General features: G+C 44.7%; 1 protein-coding gene across 1 annotated transcript in view; it reads right to left on the bottom strand.

Moving 5' to 3' along the window:
- TXK (TXK tyrosine kinase) overlaps nucleotides 1-13,726 on the bottom strand; it is a 55,543-nt gene extending 41,817 nt beyond the window's left edge. The window contains exons 1-5 of the mRNA XM_008062551.1: nucleotides 13,656-13,726; nucleotides 12,267-12,369; nucleotides 10,420-10,619; nucleotides 7,997-8,062; nucleotides 1,242-1,296 (exon numbers count right to left, since the gene is read on the bottom strand). Of these exons, the coding sequence (XP_008060742.1) occupies nucleotides 1,242-1,296; nucleotides 7,997-8,062; nucleotides 10,420-10,619; nucleotides 12,267-12,369; nucleotides 13,656-13,726 (495 nt within the window). The remainder of the gene's footprint in view (nucleotides 1-1,241; nucleotides 1,297-7,996; nucleotides 8,063-10,419; nucleotides 10,620-12,266; nucleotides 12,370-13,655) is intronic.
- Between the last annotated feature and the right edge of the window lie 12,230 nt (nucleotides 13,727-25,956).

Genomic DNA, 25,956 nt, shown 5'->3' with positions numbered 1-25,956 from the left:
CGGCTAATTTTTTGATTTATTGTAGAGATGAGGTCTCGCTAAGTTGCCCAGGCGGGTCTCGAATCCGTGGGCTCACGCAATCCACTCACCTCAGCCTCCCAAGGCACAGGATTACAGGCTGAGCCACCGAGCCTGGCTTTATTTATTTTTTAAACTGCTGTGGCCCGATTATAATATTTGTTCCGTCCAGGTTGTGGACAAGTGGGATAATTCTCTGTTCTGGTCACAGTAGGAAGATGAGACCCTTGTCTTGCCTGGCTTCCTTATGGACACAGAAGCTCTTATCCCTGCAGAGACTCTGCCCGACAGATGGTATGTTTGCTGCCACACTCAATTTCCTCCTAGCAAATGACGCCAAATCTGTCCTACCTCCATCCGCACCTTCCTGGAGGGCAGGTCCTGTGCCCTTCAGTGGGTCTTCCCCGTATCCTGAGCCATCACTGGCATTGAGATTTTGGTTACAGAACTGATTTTTTTTTTCTTCATCCCATTTCTCGATTCCCTCTATGTCCAGCAGCAGTGCATCATGACACACACACCTCTCACCTCGTTTCTGGTTTTGACTCTACATTTACCCACAATTCATATTTACCGACAGTTGGAAATTTAAACTATAGGCAGCTTTGTTTTGGTTTGACCTACATGAGTACTTTTGATCTGAGTCTGATATTTTGGCCACCCTTCTCTTTCCTTTGTTTCCAAAGAACAAAGAAACTGCAGCACCATGTGTTTTCCTGTATTTGCGTTTTTAATGAGTCTAAGCCAAGTTCATGAGGATAGAGTGCACAGTCGACTGCTTTTGATGCAAAGGTTACACGAGCGACTCAGACCAGCAGAAAGCACAGCAGAGTGAATGCAGGAGTCTCGGTACATTGGAGTTGAAATCATTTCAGGAGAAACATGGTTCTGAACTCCTGATGGAAGTCAATGGAAACATGATCTAATACAGATGTATCTGCTTTACTGCTTATCAGACAGTGTACAGTGGGGATAAAGTTGTAATCATATTTTGGAACTGGTGCCTGATCTCAAACCAGGTGAAGTGTGGACCAAAGGGAGACCCATACTTTACCTGTATGATGACCACTTGTATACCTAATTCGGAATTATACCCCACATCTTTAAACATTTTTTTTTTAATTTTTCATTTCGAACTGGAAAGAATAAGAAGTAATGCAATTTTTTAGCTGGTGAAAGTCTTTATAATGTACCTTTGAAATTTCAAAACTATTCACAATTACCTCTTGTCTCAATAGACGTTCTGTCTGGTTTCTGGTAATGTTTCTATGGTACCACCTGCAAAAGCAATAAAAATTATTTTTACTTATATTCAATTTTGTCAGAAAAAAAGCTGCTTTATTTTTCATTTTTAAGAACTTACTTTAGGACTGATTTTAGAAAGTTGAGTGCTTAAAATAAATCAGATAAACAGTACTATACTATTATGGGTTAGCTAAGTTTAATACCATTTTATTTTCAAGCCAATTTCAATTTTGTTGCACCATCTCACAATTCAACTTTCTGACACACAGTATACAATTTTGAATGATTTAACAAAAATTTCTATGGCTGGTATGTAGTTCAGAAATCATCGTCTTCAACAAATACTGTTTGAGTTTTGGCAGACAGACTAAAAAAATCCATTTCTTTCTTTCCTCTCAAGAACATTTTCTTTGCATGTTTTTGTATGTGCTGTGCTGCCCTTTCCAAAACCAAAGTTCATTCTAGCTCACCTGACCCTCCGAGGGATTTACCTTGGAACAGAGTTAGTAGAGTCCTTGAAACACCCAGTACGTGATCCCGCCCCAAACACCCTTGCCTCGCTCGATGTCCCCTCACTCACTAAGCTCCACCACACTGAGATTCTCTCCTTCCTCAGGCCCACCAAGCCTCTCCTGCCCCCATATGCATGATTTCTCTACATGGAACATGTCCCTAAATGGTTTTATAACATCAGCACCACACACAGTAAGCATAATTAACATTATAAGTCAAACACAGAGTCTGACATGACAACAGCTAGTCAGTAAGGAAGGAGAGAGGAAAATGGTAGAATAAGAGAGAGAAAGAATGCAATGTCGAAAAGCTTTCATTTCAAGTCAAGACTTTTTAAATTTAACCTAATACTATTACCAGAAATACTGTTTCTGTGGCAGTGGAAGGAAGGCATATATACACATATTCACAGCCACTTGGGAGGCTGAGGCAGGAGGATTGCCTGAGCCCAGGAGATCGAGGTTGTATATATATAAGCACTTTTTTTTTTTTTTTTGAGCCAGGCTCTCACTCTGTCGCCCAGACTAGAGTGCGGTGGCACAATCACAGCTCACTGAACCTCAACCTCCTGAGCTCAGGTGATCCTCCTCCCCCAGTCTCCCAAGTAGTTGAGACTGCAGGCACCCACTACCACACCTGACTGATTTAATTTATTTTATTTTTTGTAGAAGCAGGGTCTCACTATGTTGCCCCAGCCTGTTTCAAATTCCTGGATTCAAATAATTACTCCACCTCAGCCTCCCAAAGTGCTGGAGAAACAGGTATGAGCCATCATGCCCAACCAGAAGAAGGCATATATAATCACATACTAGTAGTCACTGTGGTGGGCAGACATTGGCTGAATTCTTGTGTCTGATCCAGAGGATGGAAGTCATCTCACACGTGGACATTCCCAGTGGTGGAAACTGCCACCAGATTAGATTGGTCAGGTGTTTAAAATGCCAGTGCACTCCTGGAAAGATGAGCCATGAAGAATCCAGAATGGTACAGCTGATTCCAAGCACAGCATTGACTAACCATCACTAGTAAGCATGAAAGTAACTGAAACGTTAAACGGCGAACATCATTTGGGACATTTTAATGAATATTCATTAATATTCATTTTAATAATATTCTTTCTGGAGGAAAGAATTTTGAGATGAGTCTGAGACCTCTTGTTGTGGAAAGAAGAAATTCTTCCGAAATAAATGAGTCAGAATTAGGCACAAGAAACCAGCTTAAAGGAGCCCCCACTGGCTAAGTTGTGAATTTGGAATTACAAGGAGAATCATGATTATAATTCATGAAAATAAGTTGAATCTATGAAAAGCCAAGACTGTATACTCAAGAAGACAAAAGTTAAAATAAATTGTATTACAGTGTTTTTCACCTGCTATTGTGTTGGTGGTGTGTTGTTGTTTTGTATTCATTTATTAGAGTGATAAATAAAATAGGCAAATGTGTTAATTATGTTTAAATAGAAATTTTAAAAATCTATCCATAAGTGGGTGTTATTGGAATGACTTCAAAGTCACAACTAAAGAGCCAGACAAAAGTGTGTGACAAATTTTGGCCAGGTATAGTGGCTCACGCCTGCAATCCCAGCAATTTGGGAGGCCGAGGTGGGAGAATCGCTTGAGCCCAGGAGTTTGAAACCAGCCCAGGCAACATAGTGAGACCTCATCTCTACAAAAATAATACAAAAATTAGCTGAGTGTGCCTATAGTCCTACTGCATTGTGAGGCTAAGGCAGGAGGATCACCTAAGTCCAGGAGGTCAAGGCTACAATGAGCTGTGATCACACCATTGCACTCCAACTTGGACTACTAAAAAAAAAAAAGTATATGTTAAATTCAAGACCCTTTAAAACAATGCAGAATTCTATCAGATAGGAAAGAGTTTGACTGGGTGAAAATTAGGGAGGTTGGGAACACGGTATTTCAGAACTTAATCTGTGTAAATCAGACGATAAAAGTTGGAAAGGTTTTGCTTTTTTTTTTTAATTCAGATCTGAGAAGGTAAACCTGCTTCTCTTATAACTTTCTAACGCTGAGAAGTTTAAAAATTCAGTGTAGAGAGAACAAAATAAATCCAACTCACACTTCTGCAAAGTTCAGAATAATATGTTTGGTATTTCAAGTCTCTATAATTTCAAGAGAATCTCACATATCAGATTCATACCTATGATCTATAATGCATAATTAATTTTACACTTGCCATTTGAAGTTGAAGAGAACATGACTAATTTTTTAAATGATATTTGTACAATCAACAGAACTTGATTTCCCACATTTATAGGTTTAATTTTCTGGGTTTCCAGGATCATTTAGAGGCTTACATAGGGCTTATCACAACTGTAAATTTGCCCTGTCAAGTGTGTGATGTACTTTACAAGAAAATTGAATTTATTCAATTTTTTTAAAGATCACGAAAATTTAATTAACTGAGCTTCTACCCAGGAGTGATTGTTTAAGGACATTTGGAAGGTTGAGTCTGAATGGAGGTGACTGTTTTTACTTATGTAGACCAAATAGTAGACCAAGATTTATAAGATGAATTTGAGGACTTGCAGAAAACTAGGTATTTACATTGTAATGTTGATAATCTGGATATTCATTTAAAGCCAAAGTAGCCCTAAATTTTTGCCCCAACATTCCCCTGAGATGCCAGAAGCCCACACTGACACAACAATTCTCCCCCATCATCCCCCGCACACTACCTGCTACCCTCTTTAGACCTTAAGCCATTTCCTCAGAAGTGTCTTCCCCCACCCAACAGCCCCCATCTACATGATATCCCCTCTCTTGTTTTCTCCCACAATGCCCTATACTGTGCCTTCATAACAGTCCAGCTTAGAATCATGTATTCATTTGTGGATTTAGGTTTGTTTAATATCTGTTTCCCCAGAAAACTGTGAGTTTCCGACATGCAGGGACTGCTCCTGTGTGTCCCCTGCTGTATCCACAGTGCCTGGAACAATCAACCTCTGGTGTGACATTGGAAGTGTAGAGGAAACGCAGCTTGAACAGATACCATGATCCAGGACTGACATCACTAAGCAGTGCGGCACACCTATAACACCAGACAAGGTGGACCAGATGTGCATGTCCTTCCTGTTAGTTTCACAGTTCACCGAAATCACAATGATCGCCAGAATGTATTGAACATTTGCTGTGGACTGCATGAGCTAGGTATTATGTCACCACTCTTCAGATCATTGGGAGGTTTAGACATGTTGGGTAACTTTACCCAGAGCCAAAGGACTAGTCGGCAGTGATGCCAGGATTTGAGCCATGTTACCCCCATTTCTAAGTCCATGCTTTGGTACTTTGACCCAGGGTCATAATTTCTCTACAGTCAGTAGAATGGTGCTTGGCACAGAGTAAGTGATCAATAAATTTTAGTGATAATTATTTCATCTATAATTTAAGATTTTATTTTATTTTATCTTATTTTATTCTATTTTATTTTATTTTGTGAGTTGGGGTCTTATTCTGTTGCCCAGGTGGGAGAGCGGTGGCATGATCACAGTTCATTGCAGTCTCGAACACCTGGGCTCAGGTGATCCTCCTGCCTCAGCCTTCCAAGCAGCTGGAACTACAGGGGCTTGCCACCACGCCTGGCTAATTTTTTGATTTTTTGTAGAGATGAAGTCTTGCTAGGTTACCCAGGCTGGTCTCGAACTCCTGGGTTCAAACAGTCCTTCCACGTCTGTCTTCAAAAGTGCTGGAATGACAGGCATGAGCCACTGCACCCAGCTAAGCAAAAAAAAAAAAAAAAAAAGTTTTAAAAGCAGCAAAAAAAAACTAAAAATGAGTCTTTCCATAACTAGAGTCATTAAAAAAGGATGATCTTTAAAAAGGCACAAAAGTCAAGGTCCAAGGAAAAGAGGTGGCAATTGTGACCCCACATGATTTAATTCAGACGACTCAGTGTCTATAATATATATAAGTTGTCATCACCAGTCTGAGCCTAGTCTACACAGCGGAAGAAAACAGCACTGCAGGGCAGAGGGTGTCCATCCATAAGCCCCAGGCACTGTGTTGGATGTATTCACATATGAAGAGGGAACAAAAAACCTGGAATTTATATATTAAACTTTGTGTATTTATTCTTGCATGTTTAAACTTCAGTCAGCCTAAAGTCCTCTTTATTTGATGCAATACACCCATCGAGACACCTTTTTCACTGTTCACACAGGTTTTGAATTCATCCATTTTGATGCTTTTTAGTGCTTCTGCTGGTGAAACATTCCCCTTTGAGAACTTTTTTCATTCGAGGAGACAGAAAACAGTCACTTGGGGTGAGATCAGGTGAATAGGGAGGGTGGGGCACCGGGGTCATGCTGTTTTCGGTCAAAAATCACTGAAGACTCAGCACAGTGTGGGCAGGTGTGCTCGAAAACCACTCAACATGAAATGGGCAATCACACTGAAAGAATCTCAAAAAAAAAAAAAGTTCACTGAAACCAAAATCAGCTTCTCCTAACAATGCTAGCTGGTAGACTGATGCTGATGGGTTCTTAGAACACTTACCAAGGGGGTAAAGTCTATGTTATAAGGGGTCCACCCCCTCGAAGATAATTCTGGTTTTGGGGAGTCTTCCCCTGCCCCCATATGTCTCCTTCAATAGCCTGGAAAATTCAAACTGGGGTAATGCTATGAAGAAAAAAAAAAGGCTTATTTTGCTAATTTTTTTAGCTGGAGATTTTCACACAAAACCTCTTCTGACCTGGTCTTGCAAGACACCTGTCTTGTCAGCTTCAGCTGGGCTAGCAGTGAGAACCCATGGAAGGGTCCTCTTGAGTAACAGTGGAGAGTTGTAAGCTGTTTTTAGGAAGGTGAGTTCAGTCACTGAGGGCCTTGTGTTTACTGGAGACTAGAATCTCAAGGCAGAGCTGAATGTTTGCACTAAAGACAAAACAGGCTGAGTGAAGGCAGGAGAGAAGTGACTCTGTGATGGCCCATAGGAGGGTGACTTGATAGCAAGGATGGAAATAGCCCAGGGGGATGTCCAGTCAAGTGAGGGAGGTGTGTCATATGGCCTGAGGTCATCTCCCTCCCCCCCACACACACAAAGTCTACATGATCCCCAAAGCTCCTGGAATTGGAAGTTTTAGGGAGAGATGGCCTGAACTGGGCCTACAGGTGGGCCTAGGTTAGCAGCAAGGCCCGCTAAAAAGCTTCTCATTCTGTTAAATTCGTTGCCTGGTTCTCAGAAAAGCATGAGTCTTAATACCTCAACTCAAATGACATCCTGCCACCTGCTGGAAGCAGGAGCTAATTGCAATAAAAGTACCAAGGTCAGGGGAGGGAGAGAGTGCTCAAACTGAAAGTCTAAATTCATAAAAAACACAGGAAAGTCCCCAGCTCTGCCACTCTACCCATAATTAACCAGCCTCAGGTTCTCATCTGCAGAATGAGAGGTTAAAAAGGTGACTGAGAAGGACTCCACCTTCAAAATCTAGAATTGTAACAAAAATTAATTTTTTTTTTTTTGAGAAAGGGTCTCATTCTGTTGCCCAGGCTAAAGTACAATGGTATGATCATAGCTCACTGCAATCTCAAACTCCTGGACTCAAGCGATCCTCCTGCCTCAGTCTCCTGACTAGCTAGGACTATAGGCATGTACCATCATGCACAGCAAATTTTAAAAATTATTTTTTGTAGAGACAGGGCCTCCCTATGCTGTGCAGGGTGGTTTTGAAATCCTGGCCTCAGGAGCAATCCTCCCAAAGTGCAGAGATTACAGGCATGAGCCATGGCACCTGGTCCAAAAATAGTTTTCAAGCAGAACTCTAGTGAACATGCCAAAATTTCTTCCAGACTACAGCATTAGCCTAGTTCTTATCTGCAGCTATTTCTAAAACATATGAAAAAAAGCATGAGCCAAGACATAAGTGATTTGTTTACATGGTAAGTCCAATCTACCACTAATTGAAAAATTAATGTGATTCTTTAAAAGTAAGTTTTCCAGTGAAGCTGTCAAGTAAAACAAGTGCCAGATGGAGTGTTTGGTTTCCCTCAGTCACTGTTAAAACAGAAAACGGGGCCATACAACACAAAACAAAAGCAAGCTTAAGAAAAAGAAGTTTCAGAATCAACAATGATAAGGATCAAAGGTCTCTGTTGCTAAAGCTGCCAAATGTGTTACTTTCTTTTCCTTTTATAAACCAAAAAACAGTATCTATACGCATGACTTCCACAGGTTAACCATAGGGCATGTTTTGGAAAAGACTTACTCATATATTTCTAAGTTGGTGATTTTGTTTTCAGTCACGTAGTTGCTTGGGATTAAACCTTCATTCCTACAACAAAAGACAAAGCAGAAATTAAAACACTTTGCACAATTGTGGCAACAGTCGTTTTAACACCTCATGGATGTCAGGAATATCAAATTCAACTTACTGATTAAGTTGCTAAAGAGGATAAAATTATTTTCATTTCCAACTCAACAAAAATCTCTGTATAATAAATACTGCACTAAGATCCCAACTTTTTTTTTTTTTTAGTTTAAGTTCCACTCTGTTGCCCAGGCTGAAGTGCAGTGGCACAATCATGGCTCATTGCAGCCTCGACCTCCTGGGCTCAGGTGATCCTCCCACCTCCACCTCCCAAGTAGCTAGAACTACAAGCACATGCCACCACACCCAGTTAATTTCTTTAAATTTTTTGTGGAGATGAGGTCTTGCTATGTTGTCCAGGCTGATCTTGAACGCTTGGCCTCAAGCAATCCTCCCACCTCAGCCTCCCAAAGTGTTGAGATTACAGGCATGAGTCACTGTATCTGGCCTGATTCTGAGAGCAGTTCAAGAGGTTTTATGACTCCAAAATCTCTTCAGGGAGAAAAAGGGGCACTTAAATGATCATTTGATGTCATAATGACCAGCAATTACAAAGCACAACAATTACAAAGATATTGGTTTCGTTCTTCTCCACAGCAGCAGAGTGTTCCCCAGTACAGACATCCTGGTCCAGCCACACACCTGTTACAAGCAGTGCTGTGAAGAAATCCTTGAACATGACCTCTTGTGCACAAGTAGGAATATCTATCTAAGACAGATAGCGGACAGGGGAACTGTTAAGTTGCCGAATATGCGAACCTTCCAGGGGACATGACAAATTGACCCTTGAGGAGAAATTACCAACTTGCACACCTATCAGCAGGGGAGGGATCTTGCTTTTCCTACACCTTCTCCAACATGTGCAATTACACACAGATCTCCAAGATATATTATTGAGGAATAAGAATAAGTCACAGAACAATGTACAAAGAATATGAGATTCAGGGAAAGAAATGAACAACACCATATGTCTTGATATGTGTATGCAAGGGCATTGAAAACCATCTGGACAGGAGCTCACTAAATGGGTAATGGTGTCTACTTTGTGGAAAGAGACTGGATTTGGAGGGAGTGGAAAAGCAGAATGTTGACATCATTTGTAATGTCTGCATGTCATTTAAAAAAAAACTCTGTTCACTTATTAACTTTGAAATTAAAAAATTAATAGTGTTTTTTAAGCCTGGGTCATGTCAATGTTTTACCGGAGGTGTGGCAAATCACACAGTCCTGAACCTACTAACACCTGTTTTCCACTGGAAATTTACCATCACATGTTATGCACAAACTAAGAACCATAAAGAGAGCCAAATCCTCAGGAAAATATAATTGAGGAAAGACATATGTCATTTATATCCTTATAACACTTAGTTTGTGTTTTTTTTTAACTTGAGATCTCACTCTGTTGCCCAGGCTGGAATGCAGTGGCACAATAACAAGTCCCCACAGCCTCAACCTCCTGGGCTCAGGTGATCCTTCCACCTCAGCTTCCCGAGTAACTGGGACTACAGACACATGCCACCATGCCCGGCTAATTTTTTTTTTTTTTTTTTGTAGAGATGAGATCTCACTATGTTGCCCAGGCTGGTCTCAAACTCCTGGGTCCAAATGATCCTCCCACCTCAGCCTCCCAAAATGGTGAGATTCCAGGTGTGAGCCACAGCACCAAGCTAGATTCTGATAATTTCCAAATCTTGGCAGATATCAGGAGCTAAAACCAGGCTTTCCTTCTCGAGGGTCCAGATACTCCTCAGAATTCTTCAGTACCTAGGATCCCAGTCAGACCTTAGTCCCCTCCACCCCACATCTGAAATTGACACAAGGAAACCTGCTTATACCAAAGGTCTTTCTTCTTTCCAGTTCAATTCAGCAACTACTGCCATGTTTCCTTCCAAACTAGTCATCGTACAAATAGAAAAGTGAGTAAGACATGATTTCTGTTCTTACCTTAGAATGTCACAGAAAAAAAAGACAAATTCCCAAAGAAAGTACAAAAGGGAATAAAAACCTATATTGTAGGAACTATGATTCCCATTTTACAAATAAAGACTTGAAAATCCCAAGAGGGCAAGTGGTTTGCCCAAAGCCACACAGCATGACAGCTCACAACTTGAAGCCAAGTGTGTCCGGAGACTTGGCTGGAAGTCGCTGTGACCCGATGGTTGCTCACACAGAATGGAGGTGGGGGCTGAGGGAAGGTTCTGTGTCATGCAAAGGGAAGAGTCACAACCCAGAGGAAATGAGCCACTCAGCAGTCTCCCGAGTGGACTGTCTTTGGAGGCTGAGGAGAAGGAACATGGCAATGGCCTAGTCGTGTGTCTTACCCCAGGCAGTCCCTCGCCTTCCACCAGTGAGGATCACACTTCTCCAAAACCAGGTACTCTTCTGCCCTCTTGAGGGCCAAGTTGCAGGGTTCTCTGGGCAGAAAGTCATAGAGCGCCTTGACCTGGATCTTCTCTTCAGCAGCCTCGGAGGCCGGGAGGGGAGGCAGCGGCTTTCGCGTTGATGGTTGCACACGGCTGGACTGTGAAAACCAAGGGGAGAGGTTGCTTTACTGTCGTCTTAGTAATGGGTGCTAAAAAAGGGACAGAGACACAAACCTGTGCCTCACACTGCCAGCCGGCCACAGGGAGGCAGAGCCTGGGTGGAATAATATAAAGTGATCGACTGTAAGAAGCACTTAGACCCGGCAATGCACTCATTGTTTTGTAAATATTGAGACCACAAGTTCTCTTGCCAGCATTCCATTGGATTTTTTTTCTTTTCTCTTGTTTTTTTTTTTGAGTTGGAGTCTCACTGTGTTGCCCAGACTGGAATGCAGTGGCCACTCCCGGCCACCGCAGGCTCGACCTGCTGGGCTCCGGTGATCCTTCCGCCTCAGCCTTTCGAGTAGATGGAATTACAGGCACGCGCTACCACGCCCGGCTGATTTTTTGATTTATTGTAGAGATGGGGTCTCGCCAAGTTGCCCAGGCGGGTCTTGAACCCGCGGGCTCAGGCAATCCACTCACCTCAGTCTCCCAAGGCGCGGGATTACAGGCTGAGCCACCGAGCCCAGCTTTTTTTCATGTCACAATTCTTTTGTTGTTGTTTGAGTCAGGATTTCTGACACCCGGGTTGGAGTGCGATGGCATGATCACAGTTCACCGCAACCTCCAACTCCTGGGTTCAAGTGATCCTCCCACCTCACCTTCCCAAGCAGCTGGAACTACAGGCATGTGCTACCACACCTGGCTAATTCTTTTATTTTTTTGTAGAGACGAGGTCTCGCTATGTTGCCCAGGTCTCCTGGGCTCAAGCAATCCTTCCTTTTCGGCCTCCCAAAGTGCTGGGATTATAGGCGTGAGCCATCATGCCTGGTTTCATGTCACAATTCTTAAAGGATGATTTACTCTGTGATCATTTTGTTCCATTTTAAGATTTTTTTCTCTCTTGGTGGACGAAAACCGCCTTTTTTTCCTTTATGCACCATGAGCATGCATTTGGGTTTACCACACTGCCCAAGAATACTGCTTCTCCCAACACTGGAATGGAAATTAATCCAGCCTCACAATGGCAGTAGCCAGAAAATATTTCTTCTCCTGCATTGTCCATTTTCAAGTTCTGCCTTTAAAAATAGCAGAGTTGGGCATATTAACTGGTCTTTTTTCTTTTGCTTTCATTTATTTATTTATTTATTTTTATTTATTTATTTATTTATTTATTTATTTATTTATTTATTTATTTTGAGTAGGAGTCTCACTCTGTCACCCAGGCTGGAGTGCAGTGGCACACTCCCAGCCACCACAGCCTCAACCCGCTGGGCTCAGGCAATCCTTCCGCCTCAGCCTTCCAAGTAGCTGGAACTACAGGTGTGTGCCTCCACGCTCAGTCAATTTTTTTTTTAATTGTAGAGATGAGGTCTCACCAAGTTGTCCAGACTGATCTCAAACCCAAGGGCTCAGGCAATCCACTCGCCTCGGCCTCCCAAAGTGCTGGGATTACAGGCTTGAGCCACCACGCCCGGCCTCTTTTACTTTCTTCTAGAATATTCACTCACGGTTTACTGATCCCTTACTTTATGCCAAGCATGACACAAGATTCTGAGCCTGGTGATGCACAGTACCTTACGGGATGTAGACCCCCCAAAAAACAGGCTTCCCTGTCCCTATCCCCTCCAAACGCTACTCACTTGCTTCTTGATGGGCAATTTGCTGAACCACGCCCTACGGCGTTGAGTGTGTTTCTCTGAAAGTTCTTCATCTTTGCTGAGGCTCACTTGTGTTCTCACTTGCCTGAGATTGAAATGCAGTCATATTACAATGATTCTTTGATTAAGGGTGTCTCTAAACCCACCAGATGATCACATTGCCAGTAGAAACATCCAGATATCTCTCCAACAGCTTTGTCATGGAGAAGGCTTCCTGGCCCCATCTCCTTGGGCAAAACACTTACTCTCAGAACTTGAGTTTCTTCACCCATGAACTAGAAATGCTGAGAGCAGAGGGAGCTGTTGCAAAATAAAACTGAGAAAGCATTTCACACGCCTGGGACAGCATCTGGTGCGTATCAGGGGCATAAAGTTATGATTGTGGTAATGACAACCTTCCTCTGTGACTAGCTCAGGGCTTACTACGTTATGCACAGGACCTCATTAGATGGTATCTATGATTATTAATAGACACGCTACAGTGATTGGGATCATGAGTTTGAATCCCAGCTTCACCATCTCATAGAGTGATAGCAATGGAACCTCTCTAAGCCTTAATTTCCTCATCTGTAAAATGGAGACTGTAAAAGAAAAAAAAAAAACAGACAAACAGAAAGACCCTAGGTGGTTTTGAGAGTTGTATGAGTTAATAAACGTAGCCCTCTTAGCATAGCAACTGATATATAGGACACGACATGTTAGCTGTGATGATGAAAGCGGAGCCTTGAATGATGACTTCCAGCTCCATCCATCACAAGAATGGAAGCCATAGACACTGGGGACAAATAAGGGTGGGGGTGGGACTAGGGTTTAGAAACTACCTATGGGGCACAACATTCACTGTCTGGGGAATGGGCCACCTGAGACCCAATCTCACCACCACACAGTATGTACATGTAGGGAATACGCATGAGCACCCTATAAATCTAAAATTAAAAATCAAAAAAAATATGGAGCCTTCGATTTAATTCTTACACAGTCATTTACTGGGAACCTGGATGTAAGATACCCTGATGGTTTGGGGGATATACTCAGATAACTAAGACAGGATTCTTACCCTTTAAGAGTAAGGGCTAAAAGACCAGAATGGAATGCACACATATAAACAGCACATGAGAAATGAACATCCAGTAAAGAACCAATCCACCCTGCCGTGGAACACACAGAAGGTGCAGTGGAGTCTAGGAGGATCCAGAAAGGACCACAGGTGACCCGACAGCTAGTCTAGGCCTTCCAGCAAATGGGCCTTCAACAGGAAGAAGGTTCCCAGGCAGAGAGAACAGTAGATACAAAGAGACCTGGAGACTCAACAGATGAAAAAGAAACTGACTTGATGGATTGCCACAGAGGCACCCTCGGACATGGACTCACCGCTTCTGCCCTGAGCAGCCACAGCAGCCGCAGAAAACTGACTGGACGGTGATATCTGAAAAGCAGGTCATCTCAGCAGCTAGCCGACCCGGAGTCCATGGCAGTGAGTCTGTCCCTGGAGGTGAGGTGAGTTATTATGAAGTGCGTACATGTCTTGGCTGTGACCACTGGCACCAGGGGGAGGCGAAAAACCCACGAAAGCAACAAGCAAGTTCCTGGCAGCCCAACCAGTGTGGTTTCCCTGCTCAGGCGCATCTGCTCTGGTCTGGTTTTTGCATTTCCTCCGTCTGCGAATGACCAGCATATACTACTTCAACCTTGTCAGGGCTGATGTTAGCTAACAAGGGCACACAGGGACAGGATCCCAGAAGCAGTGTTCTAGAAAATCTGGTGGTAGAGATTTTGAATGAGGTTCATCAAGTTTTTTTTTTATTTAAAAATAAAAAAACTCTCAACTTGTCTGTGGATTAAGTCCAAATATACACTGAATAGCCAGGCCAGGTGGCGTGTGCCTATAGTTACAGCTACTTGGAAGGCTGAGGTGGAAGAATCGCTAGCACCCAGCAGCTGGGGTGGCCATGAGCATGCCACTGCACTCCAGCCTGGACGACAGAGTGAGACTCCAGCTCAAAAAAAAATTTATATATATATGTGTGTGTGTGTGTGTGTGTGTGTGTGTGTGTGTGTGTGTGTGTATACTGAATATTTTTAAAAGAACTAGCTAGTACATCTACACTTTCTTGTCAAGCTTAATCTTTATTTAGTTTAAGTTCAATGATTAACCTTTTTAAAGACGATGAATAAGCTGGCATGGTGATTTACACCTGTAATCCCAGCATTTTGAGAGGCCAAGGAGGGAGGATCACTTGAGCCCAAGAGTCTAAGACCAGCCTGAGCAACATGGCAAGACCTTGTCTCTACAGAAAAAATAAAATTGGCCAGGCATGGTGGCACATGCCTGTAGCCCCAGCTACTCAGGAGGCTGAAGCAGAAGGATTGCCTGAGCCCAGGAGTTTGAGGCTGTGATGAGCCATGATCGTGCCACTGCACTCCAGCCTGGGCGACACAGTGAGACCTCGAATTTTTGAATTTTTTTTTTAGTTGGAGTCTCACTCCGTTGCCGAGGCTGGAGTGCAGTGGCATGCTCACAACCACCCCAGCGTTGACCTACTGGACTCAAGTGATCCTTCCGCCTCAGTCTTTCAAGTAGCCAGAACTACAGGCACGCACTACCATGCCTGGCTAATTTTTTTATTTATTGTAGAGATGAGTCTCACCAAGTTGCCCAGGTTGTTCTCGAACCTGTGGGGCTCAGGCAATTCGCTCACCTCAGCCTTCCAAAGTGCTGGGATTAGAGGCTTGAGTCACCGCACCTGGTTTTTTTTTTTTGGTTTTTTTTTTTTTTTGAGTCGGAGTCTCACTCTGTCTCACTCAGGCTGAAGTGCAGTGGCACACTCACAGCCACCACCGCCTTGACCTGCTGGGCTCAGACGATCCTTTCACCTCAGCCTTCGAAGTAGCTGAAACTATAGGCGTGTACCACCACACCCAGCTAATTTTTTTTATTTATTGTAGAGATGAGGTCTTGTCAAGCTGCCCGGGCTTATCTTGAACCCACTGGTTCAGGCAATCCTTTTTCCTCGGCCTCCCAAAGTGCTGGGATTATAAGCGTGATCCACTGTGCCCAGCCTAATTTTAAAAGGTTGTTTTTGTTTCATAAAACTGACCCTTCCCAGTCAGCTTCCATTCATACTGACACCCGAAAATACAATATGATAGAGGCAGCCAAATATTAGCTTGGGGTTGAGATAGGCCTGTGTCCTAATTCTAGCCATGTGGCTGACTAACATCTTGAATAAGTTCCTTTACTTCTCTAAGTCTTAGTTTTCCCGTATGGAAACACATGGCGACTAAAAAGTACTTCCTTTGAGAAGCCTTATCAGGCAGAAATTCATCTCTAGCTCTGTGACTTTGGGTAAATCACTTATATGTCCTGGACCTCATTGTCCTCATCTGTAAAATGGGACACATGGGATACCTAGCACCCAAGGGTGCTGTGGGGACGAATTGAACTGGTTCATGTAAAACCTAGAACATTACCAAGTATGCAAGCTGGAGGGTAGTCAGGAGGGCCTAGTATCATGGGCTTGCTGTGAGGATGGGATTAGATGTCATCTTTAACGTCCCTGGAACAGAGAAGGAAAGAAATTCTATGAACCATGGCCCCAACAGGACGCAGAAGACACACTCGAATTGGAAAACACTGAGAAGGCTGATTTCTAGAAGGAAGTCATCATAGAGATGCAGGCAGAGTGTTTCTGAGGACAGGGCAGGAACCCAGAAAAAGTGTCACCACCTGCAGATGCAAAGCAGTGAGGGAATGGAGGATGCTGCATCTGGGACAGGGAGTCTGCAGGGCAGGCCACATCGAAAAGGGCAAGTTATCCCCATTGAGGTGCACAGACAGCTCAGGAGTCTTCACAGAAAAACATCAGAAGGATGAATATCTCTCCCTCCCTCCCTGCTGGGGCTCTCCACCGGCCTCACCCAGCAGAAGTCGCATGGCTGCATGTGATCCACATGGGAGCAGAGACGGCTGGACAGGTGACTAGGGGGAGAAGGCAGACACAGTCCATCCCTCAGCATCCACTCTCATCTCTCATCTGAGTAAAAACTTTATTGTAGACTTTATCTCCAAGTTGGGGATGCCCGGAGTCCCATCAGCCACCATGTGGTCAGCAGATTAAGTCCATGTGGTCATACCTCCACCCAACCCCCAATATGCCAGCCTCCAGCAGGGCTCAGGAGGTCAAGGGAACCACACCAAACAACCGCGAAAGCCCCCACCTCTACCATGGTCAAGTCCTGGGGTGGAGTCCCAGGCACCCTCTTCCACCACTCATCCCGTCCTCCCTTGGTCACTGCCCATGGCTGGGATGAGGGAGGTGCCATGCCTGCATTTCCATGGGATTTGGATCCTGGGTGAGCCTTGTCTTTGGGGGGTTGCTGCAGCTTTCCCTTGAGATGATTAAGAAATGTGACACTAATCACAACTCACTGCAGCCTTGAACTCTTGGGCTTTAATGATCCTCCTGTCTCAGTCTCCTGGACAGTTGGAACTACAGGCGCACACCACCATACCTGGCTAACTTTTTCTAGGGATGGGATCTCACTATGTTGCCATGCTCGTCTCTAATTCCTGGCCTCAAGCCATCCTCGCATCTCAGCCTCCCAAAGTGCTGGGATTACAGGTGGGAGGCACCATGCCCGTGCATTTTTTTCAACCATTTTTGATCCACAGTTGTTTGAATCCACAGATGTGGAACCCACGATCACAGAGGGTCTGCTGTATATGCAAGAGTGTCCGTTTGGGAAGATGACAACATTCTGGGGACAGATGATGGTGATGGTTGTACAACAATGTGAATGCACTTAATACCACTGAACTGAGCACTCAGATACGGTTAAGATGGTGAGATATTGTAATGCGTATTTTGCCATGATTTAAAGCATACACACTCACAGAACCTGATGACTTTCCCTCTCTGTCACTGCTGTGGTGAAGCCACCATCACCTACGGCCTAAACACTGACAGCCTCCTAACTTTTTCCTGCCTCTGCCTCTGCCTGTGGTTTAAGCTCAGCACAGCGACCAGAGTGATTCGTTTAAAACCCAAGTTGGACCATGCTACTCCCTGTCTGAAAACCCCGCAACGGCTATGCATCTCAATCGGGGTCACAGATTTCTCCCAGGCACCTAGCAAGTCCTCCATTTCTCCAGATAAATGCTTACATAAGCACAGCATGGAAGAGGCATTACTAAGCATAAACACAAATGTCAGGAAACATAAACATCGATACACCTTACATGAACAAGATGTTGTGCAAGTCTGAAAGATATTTTAAAAAACAAAATTATAAGTATAATCATGAACTACGAAACACACTTGTAACATATAATGAAGAAACAGTTGGCATCCTTAAAATATAGTGAACTCGAAAGTCAGAATGTTATAACAATGTATGTTCCATATCAGACTATTAGTTAGAAAAATGTACAGATTGAAGCAGGACTAAAAATATATTGATAAAAATGTTGGTATTTGTTAGCACAGAGTCATAGATAGTTTTCTTTCTTTATTTGTCCTAAAGTTTCAGAATAAACATCTGGTTTCAATAAAATGGCAAATTTCTAACACAGCAATGGAAAAGACAGGCAGGATTGGACTGTTTGGTCATTCACCCCAAAGCCTCATCTGTTCTGTTATTAAGTTGTTTATTAAATGGTGTCACCTGGGAGGCCATTCACAATTTGACCATCTGCTCTCTCTCATCTCCTCTGAAGTAAGCGCCCGCTCACTTCACTCCAGTCACAGACTCATTGCTGCGGCTGGAGCCAGCCAGACCTGCTCTCCAAAGGCTCCTGGTTTTTGTTTGCCCAGAGCACTCTCTCCTCAGGCCCCACAGGTTTACTCCCTCCAGCTCCTGACTCAAATCCCATTGGCCCAGAAGCATACCCTGACCCCTCAGGCCCACCACAGGCTCTCCCTGCTCTGCTGTTTCTTCCTTTCATGGCATTTCTCACTTTCTAACATCCTAGGCAATTTATTTATCTTTTTTTTTTACTGTCTCCTCCACTAGAATGTAAACAGGGATATATCTTGCTCAGGTATTATATCCCAAAAGGCTACAACAGTTTTTGACAAAATACATACTCAGCGAACATGTGGTAAGTGAATGGTTTCGTAGGTTTCAAAGAGCACCAATTTTTTTTAAGTCAGGGTCTCACTCTGTCACCAGGCTGTAGTGCAGTGGCACAATCATGGCTCATCACAGCCTTGACCTCCCGGGCTCAGGCAAGCCTTCCGCCTTAGCCTCCCAAGTAGCTGGGACTGCAGGCATGTACTACCATGCCTGACTAGTTTTTTTTATTTTTTGCTTTTATTTTTGTAGAGATGAGGTCTCACTATGTTGTCCGGGCTGGTCTTGAACTCCTGGGACACTCCTGCCTCACCCTCCCAACATGTTGGGATTACAGGTGTGAGCCACCACACCCAACCTGAAAGAGCACCAAATTATAATCTTACTCAGAGCATCCACCTGTCTCGATTCAGTCCTAAAGGGAATATGCAAACTCTATCTGTGAACAGAACAAGCAGGAGCAATAGGAAGCAGTGCACAGTGAGAGCAGGGAGGTATTCCATTATGAAAGTCCACCAGGCACAGTGGTTCACACCTGTAATTCCAGTGTTTTGGAAGACCGAGGTGGAAGGATTGCTTGAGCCCGGGAGTTTGAGACCAACCTGGGCAACATAGTGAAATGTCGTCTCTACAAAAATAATAATAATAATAAAAATTAGCCGGGTATGGTGGCTTGCACCTGTTGTCCCAGCTATTCAGGAGGCTGACACAGAAGGATCTCTTAAACCCAGGAAGTTAAGGCTTCAGTGAGCCATGATCGTGCCACTGCACTCCAGACTGGGCAACAGAGTGATACTCCAACTCAAAAAAAAAAATAATCCTCAAAATCAGGAAAGACCAGTCCTCGAGTGTACATACAGCAGGGAGTCATAACAGAAATGGAAGATGGAGAACAATTTGGCCCTAGGTCAAGCAGGGGAGACTTCACTCAACCTAGAAGCCTTTGGAAAATCGTTGGACAAGCTGAGCTGTGACCTCATGCTTTAATGCCAATGAAACCTGTTCCCTGTCATCAAAGACAAGAGGTGTATGTCATGGCCACTTTACTTCTGGAGTCGTCACCAGCCTGATATGTCATGCTCTGTGTTTTCCTGATGCTCAAAATATTCCAAAATGACAGTTTACAGATTAAAAACAAGGGGAAAAAAACAGAAAGTCAAGCAGGACTGTAATTCAAGTCAGGCAGCCATTTAATGACCAATCACATTCTACATTGATTAGACATGTTTCTTAGTGACAGACAAAATCATTCAGCCACCAACCTACCTCTTTCCCAGCCATAATTGTCACCTTCCTCACTATCTCCAGGAAGAAAACAATTCTCCGGGTCCCCTTTCCAATTGCCCGTGGCTGTGTATGAGTCCTGGAGTCTTTCTGGGCTTTATTTTCCCTTTATTTTTTTATTTTTTGAGTCGGGATCTCATTCTGTTACCCAGGCTGGAGTGCAGTGGTGTGATCACAGTTCACTGGAGCCTCAACCTGCTGGTCTCAGCTGATCCTCATGCCTCAGCATCCCAAGTAGCTGGGACTACAGGCACATGCCACCACACCCAGCTAATTTTTTGACTTTTGTAGACACAAGGTCTTGCCATGTTGCCCAGGCTGGTCTCAAGCTTTTGGGCTTATGCAATCCTCCCACCTCAGCCTCCCAATGTAGTGGGTGACCAGTGTGAGCTGCTGCGCCCAGCTGAGTTCATCTTCTACATCTGATTGACCATCAATCTGTTCACATTGTCTGGCTGATGCCTTCTTCTCCACCTGCCATTAACCGAGGTTGAGCCCACACCCACCCACACGGGTACTTCTGCTCAATTCACTTAGTCCTCCTAGTGACCCTCTACAACAGGGGTCACTTTAGAGGTGAGGAGGCTGAGCTGCGAGGTTGCCCCTCCCTGAGTTCAGGGCTTGGAAGTGGGGGTGCAGGACAGATGGAGGCCAGGCAGGCCCCCCCAGGGTCTGAAGGAGTGGTCCTCTGTGACGTATTCCACGCACACGTGTCCCTGGACACCTGTACAAAGGCCTCTCCTCACTGCCAGCCTCACAGCTTCCCTCCCGATCCAGGTATCCCTGATCCAAGCCTGCCCTGACTGGTCTCACCAATCCCTGCGGCCCCAGCGGTCTCCCTTTCTCAACTCCCAGAGATCTTGCACATTTCTGCCTCCGGCCTGCCACCCACTCCAGCAATTCCTCTGTCTCTAAGTCAGTCAGTGTGGTACCTCTTTTCCAGCCAGAACTGTCACCTTCCTCATTATCTCCAGGAAGAAAACAATTCTCCTGCCCTGCGGCTCTCAGTCGGGGACCATCATGAACGGCCATGTGCATGTCCTTGTGGCCTTCATCTCACCACTGTTGGCATTTAGCCTGGATCAATCTTTTTTCTAAGTCAGGGTCTCACTCCATCACCCAGGATGGAGTGCAGTGGCACAATCACAGCTTACTGCAGCCTCCACCTCCTGAGCTCAGGCGTTCCTTCCACCTCAGCACAGGCATACGCCACCATGCCCAGCTAATGTTTTTATTTTTGTAGAGATGAAATCTCACTGTATTGCCTAAACTGGTCTTAAACTCCTGGGTTCAAGAGATCCTCCTTCCTCGGCCTCCCAGAGTGCTGGGATGACAGATGTGAGCCACCACACCAGCCTCTGGATCATTCTTTGTTGTGGAGGCCTCTCTGTGCACTGCAGAGCATTGATCAGCAGCCCTGACTTTAAACATGAGGTCAAGTAACAGTACAGCCTGGCTTCCTCTAACACCCACACCCCCAACACCGTCTGGCTGTGAAAACCAGATGGTTTCCAGGCCTTGTCAAATATCCTCCAGGGTGACATCACCCCCGGTGGCCCACCCCTGACCATACACACTTCAATCTCAGGGGCTACATCTTAGATGCTTTCTGTCTCCTTCATAGCATCCACTCTGGCAAACAGCAAGCATTCGGTCACCAGCTGTGAGATGAGACCTCCTGGGATATGTGCCATCACCTCACAGTTGGGTCCTTTCCTTCAGTCACTCGTTCTGTCACCTAGTTTTTCTCAGCTTGCTGCCGGCCACAGAGAAAGCTGGGTTGACCACGACCTTTTGACAAGGTGGACCAGCAAAGCTGAAGAACTCTGAGTTTCCGGCATATTACCTCACATCTGTGGTGGGTCATTAATCTACCCTTTTATTCCAGATATAGTTTCTTTTAAAGTAAAAAAAAAACTTATCTGAAATTAAGCATCAAACCATGACACTAAGTGAAATTATTATTACTATTTTTTTTTTCTGAGTTGCGATCACTCGGTTGCCCAGGCTGGAGTGCAGTGGCACAATCATGGCTCACCTCAGCCTCAGCCTCCTGGGCTCAGGCAATCCTCACACCTCAGCCTCCTGAGTAGCAGCCTGTAGAGACAAGTTCTTGCTATGTGGCCCAGGCTGGTCTCAAACTCCTGGGCTCAATCAATCCTCCTACCTCAGACTCCCAAAGTACTGGGATTACAGATGATAGCCACAGAGCCCAGTCTCCAGAACATTTTGCTGATTTACCTGCAGAGAGAAAGCTCTTGAGCCTTTAGAAAATTCTCAGTGTGGGCAGAATGCATGCCTACCAGGAGTTCCTGCCAGAAAGACAGAAATGCATCAGAGATAGGCATGGCCATCTGCCAGGAAGAACCAGGGCGGGAACATGCTCAGGGGTGAGGGTTAGCCCTGGCGCAGCCAAGAGTCCCCGCCAGGCAACATCCGAGCTGTTCTTTTTCTACATCTTAGTCTTGGGCAAACATCTCTGATGATATGCCCCGAGCCAGCAAGTCGGGAAGAGACATCACACACAGCATCCTCACTGTGACTTACAGACATGGGCCCATCTCCGGGCAGCTGGACTCTCATGGTACTGGGCACTCAAGGGATTTCCTGGGCCTCTGTCCCCCTCCCTCCCAGGACCCGGCCCCCACTGGCATGCCTTCCACCCCCAGTGGCTCTCGAGGGACAGATGACGGCTGGGCTCCGAGTGGGGACAGGTTTCCACTGGGAGCTCTGGAGGAAAGTGAATGTGAGACCCCCACACACACCCAGAACAGCCCCTGGGTCACCTCTCAGCACAACAAGGGACAAGAGATGGCCAGGCAGAGCCAGGTGGGGTTGTCTGGAAAGCCACTGTCATTCCCTGGTCTCATGTTCTGAAGTTGGTTTTGTCACCTCAAACACACCCTCTGGCATTTCCAAGGCCAGAGTTTTGCTCTGAGTCAGTGCCTCGAGTAAGACTCATCCCCGCTGAACACAGCCATCCTCTCAGCAGTAGGTGGCCAGCAATGGCCATGGAAAAACACGCTTGAGACTGGCTCCTTTTCCAGAACTGCCTTGAACCAGATGTCAGGCATGCCGCCTGGCCCTGTCACTCGGGTTGTGGTTTTGGGACAAGGAATCTCTGACCCGCTGCATCAGCAGCTGGAGGGCAGTGGTGAGCAGGAGGCCTTGAGACCTGTAGCTTTGAGGAATGGGCTATGGGCAATGACAGCTGATCCTGAAAGTCAGCTATAAAATATGCCTTCACTTTCTCCAGAAATGTACAGAAAGGCCAAGCAACCTCATCATTCTGCCATAAATGCTCACCACTACACATTTAAGGGCCTTTGTTTATTTGTTTGCTTTGAGATAGGGTCTCAGTCACTCCAGGTTGGAATGCAGTGGAATGATCACGGCACACCTCAGCCTCGACCTCCTGTCCTCAGGTGATCCTCCTACCTCAACCTCCCAGGTAGCTGGGACTACAGATGCGTGCCATCATGCCTAGCTAATCTTTTTAAATTTTTTGTAGAGACGTCTCGCTTATACAGAGACCCGCTATTGTCTGTCCATATTGCCATAAACCCTAGAGAAGGGCACGGCAAGTGTTTGACCGCTCCTGTACACACCCACATTCCTGGCAGCTAACAAAAGGAGTGCTTCCTTCCCCTTATCTCCTAGGCATTCGAGTGACTTCACAGAATCCTTAATTTCCCTGCAGACTGTGCCCAATAAACTGAGAGATGTAAATCTATATTTCTCTCTTCTATTAGTAATCACAGGTTTGAATAATATAGTATCAAGAATCTTGCGATTTGTCTAACTTTTATATTAGTATAATCGTTAAGTCTTGTAATTTGTATCACTTGGGCTTGTAACAACATGTAGTAATGTATGATGTCTTACCTGTTAACTCCCTTTACTCTATGGCAAGTTTGATTAACGCTTCTGCTGGGTGTTACTGATAAAAAAGCTGTGAGATACCTCTGGTAACCATTGCCAGGAAATGTAGACCATAAATGTCATTATCGGCAAAATGCGGCTGTGACTTAAGTTCTACACAACACTCTCCTGGTCACGTAGTTGATATGTAGGAACCAACAACCCTGAACTTATAAAAGTGCACTATAAAGCCTGAAGAGTGAGCAGAACCATTTTAGAAAGGCCAGGACCATAATCCCAGCACTTTGGGAGGCTGAGGTGAGAGAACTGCCTGACCCCACGGATTCGAGACCTACCTGGGCAACTTGGTGAGACCTCATCTCTACAATAAAAATCAAAAGAATTAGCCAGGCATGGTGGTGCGTGCCTGTAGTTCAAGCTACTTGAAAGGCTGAGGCAGAAGGATCACCTGAACCCAGTAGGTCGAGGCTGTGGTGACAGTCAGCGTGCTACTGCACTACAACCTGAGTGACAGAGTGAGTTTCCAACTCAAAAAAAAAAAAAAAAGAAAGGCCAGGAGCTAGGCTCTGCTCCCTGGCTTCGAATTCAGAAATAAACTTCTTTTGACCAGTTTTCCTGCTTATCAATTTATTGATGTCAAGGATTAATAGCTGAAGGTTACTCGGACCATAACATTGCTATGTTGCCCAGGTTATTCTCGAACTTCTGGGCTCAAGCAGTCCTCCTGCCTTGGCCTCCCATGCTGGAATTACAGATGTGAGCCAATGTGCCTGGTCTTAAGAGACTTAAAAGACAGGCACATACCACCTAACCCCAGTAAGAATGGCCATAATTAATAAAATAAACAAGAGATACTGGCAATGATGTGAGAAAAAAAGGAATACTTCTACACTGCTAGTGGGAATGCAAACTAGTACAACTTATTTGGAAAATAGTGTGGCGATTTCTGAAAGAACTAGAAATTGGCCTTCCATATGACCCAGCAATCCTCCTCTTAGAATATACCCAGAAGAACTCAAATCATTCTACTAAAAAGATACCTGCACACATATGTTTATTGCAGCACTATTCATAATAATAAAAACATGGAACCAACCATGCTGCCCACCAAAACTGGACTGGATGAAAAAAAAATGTGGTACATATACACAATGGACTATTATGCAGCCATAAAGAAGGACAAACATATGGACTTCGCAACAACTTGGATGGATTTAGAGTCTATCATACTCAGTGATCCATCACAGAACAGAACAGAGTACCATATGTTCTCACTCATAAGCAGACCTTAAACAATTATCATGATATTATAAGAATGGGATTGGCAGTGGTGGGAAACTGTCGGGGAGGAGGGCACACCTCATCAACAAGGGTACCTGCATAATGAACATTTGTATACTTAACCCTGAATTGTATCCCACATCTTTAAAATAAAAATTTTTTAAAAATTTTTTAAAAATTTTTTTAAAGGCAGGCACATTTTAATTGCATTTACTCCTGTTATCTGGGGGGCGTGATGAATAGTTAGCTTCTCTACAACCAGGATTTCTACCTCACCAGGAGTTTAAAAAAAGTCTCCCAGATACCAAACTAAGAACCCTCACCAAAGAGAGAAAGAAAAGGTGGTAATTTTTTTTAAATAGAACTGTTTATTCAATTTAGAAAGTTATCCAGGCCGAGCTTGGTGGCTCAGCCTGTAATCCCAGCATTTTGGGAGGACAAGGCGAGTGAATTGCCTGAGCCTGCAGGCTTGAGACCAGCCCAGGCAACTTGGTGAGACCTTGTCTCTACAAAAAATCAAAAATTAGCTGGGTGTGGTAGTGCACGCCTATAGTTCTGGCTACTTGGAAAGCTGAAGAGGAAGGATCACTGGAGCCCAGCAGTTCGACACTGGGGAGCTGTGAGTGTGCCACTGCCCTCCAACCTGGGCAATGGAGTGAGACTCCAACTCAAAAAAAAAAAAGAAAAAAGAAAGTTATTCTGAATTTCTGTCCTTTATTTACTTAAGGTATTAAATTATCCTCTTTGTGTGTGCATGTGTGCATGCCTTGATATCAAAGCTGTCCATTTCTGTCTGATACCAACAGGTCCATTCTTCTAAGTGATAGCCACCAGAGACATAGAGATCTAAACATTGATAAAACACACAAGCCACTCTGCGTTAGACTCTGAACTGTTTCGTGGGTTGTGGTTTTGGCAGTACACATCTGTGAAGCCTTAGAGGAGAGAGATCCTCTTTGGGGGCATTGTCATAACTAAGAGAACGCAGGTACCTTGCTAAGGGTACAGCAGAGGCCACATTTTGGAAAGACAATGACAGGCCAAGTACTGGACCTGCCCAGACCTGATAGGGCAAGCGTGAAGCAAGGAGGCCCTGAAGCCCAGGAGGCTGGACAGGGCATCCAGCACCAGGGGACTTGGGTTTCCCTGGAGA

This window comes from Carlito syrichta, unplaced genomic scaffold (genome assembly GCF_000164805.1).
Source record: "Carlito syrichta isolate Samal-C Ts95f unplaced genomic scaffold, Tarsius_syrichta-2.0.1 Scaffold305745, whole genome shotgun sequence".
Classification (NCBI taxonomy): domain Eukaryota; kingdom Metazoa; phylum Chordata; class Mammalia; order Primates; family Tarsiidae; genus Carlito; species Carlito syrichta.
This window is presented reverse-complemented; position numbering and strand designations above follow the sequence as displayed.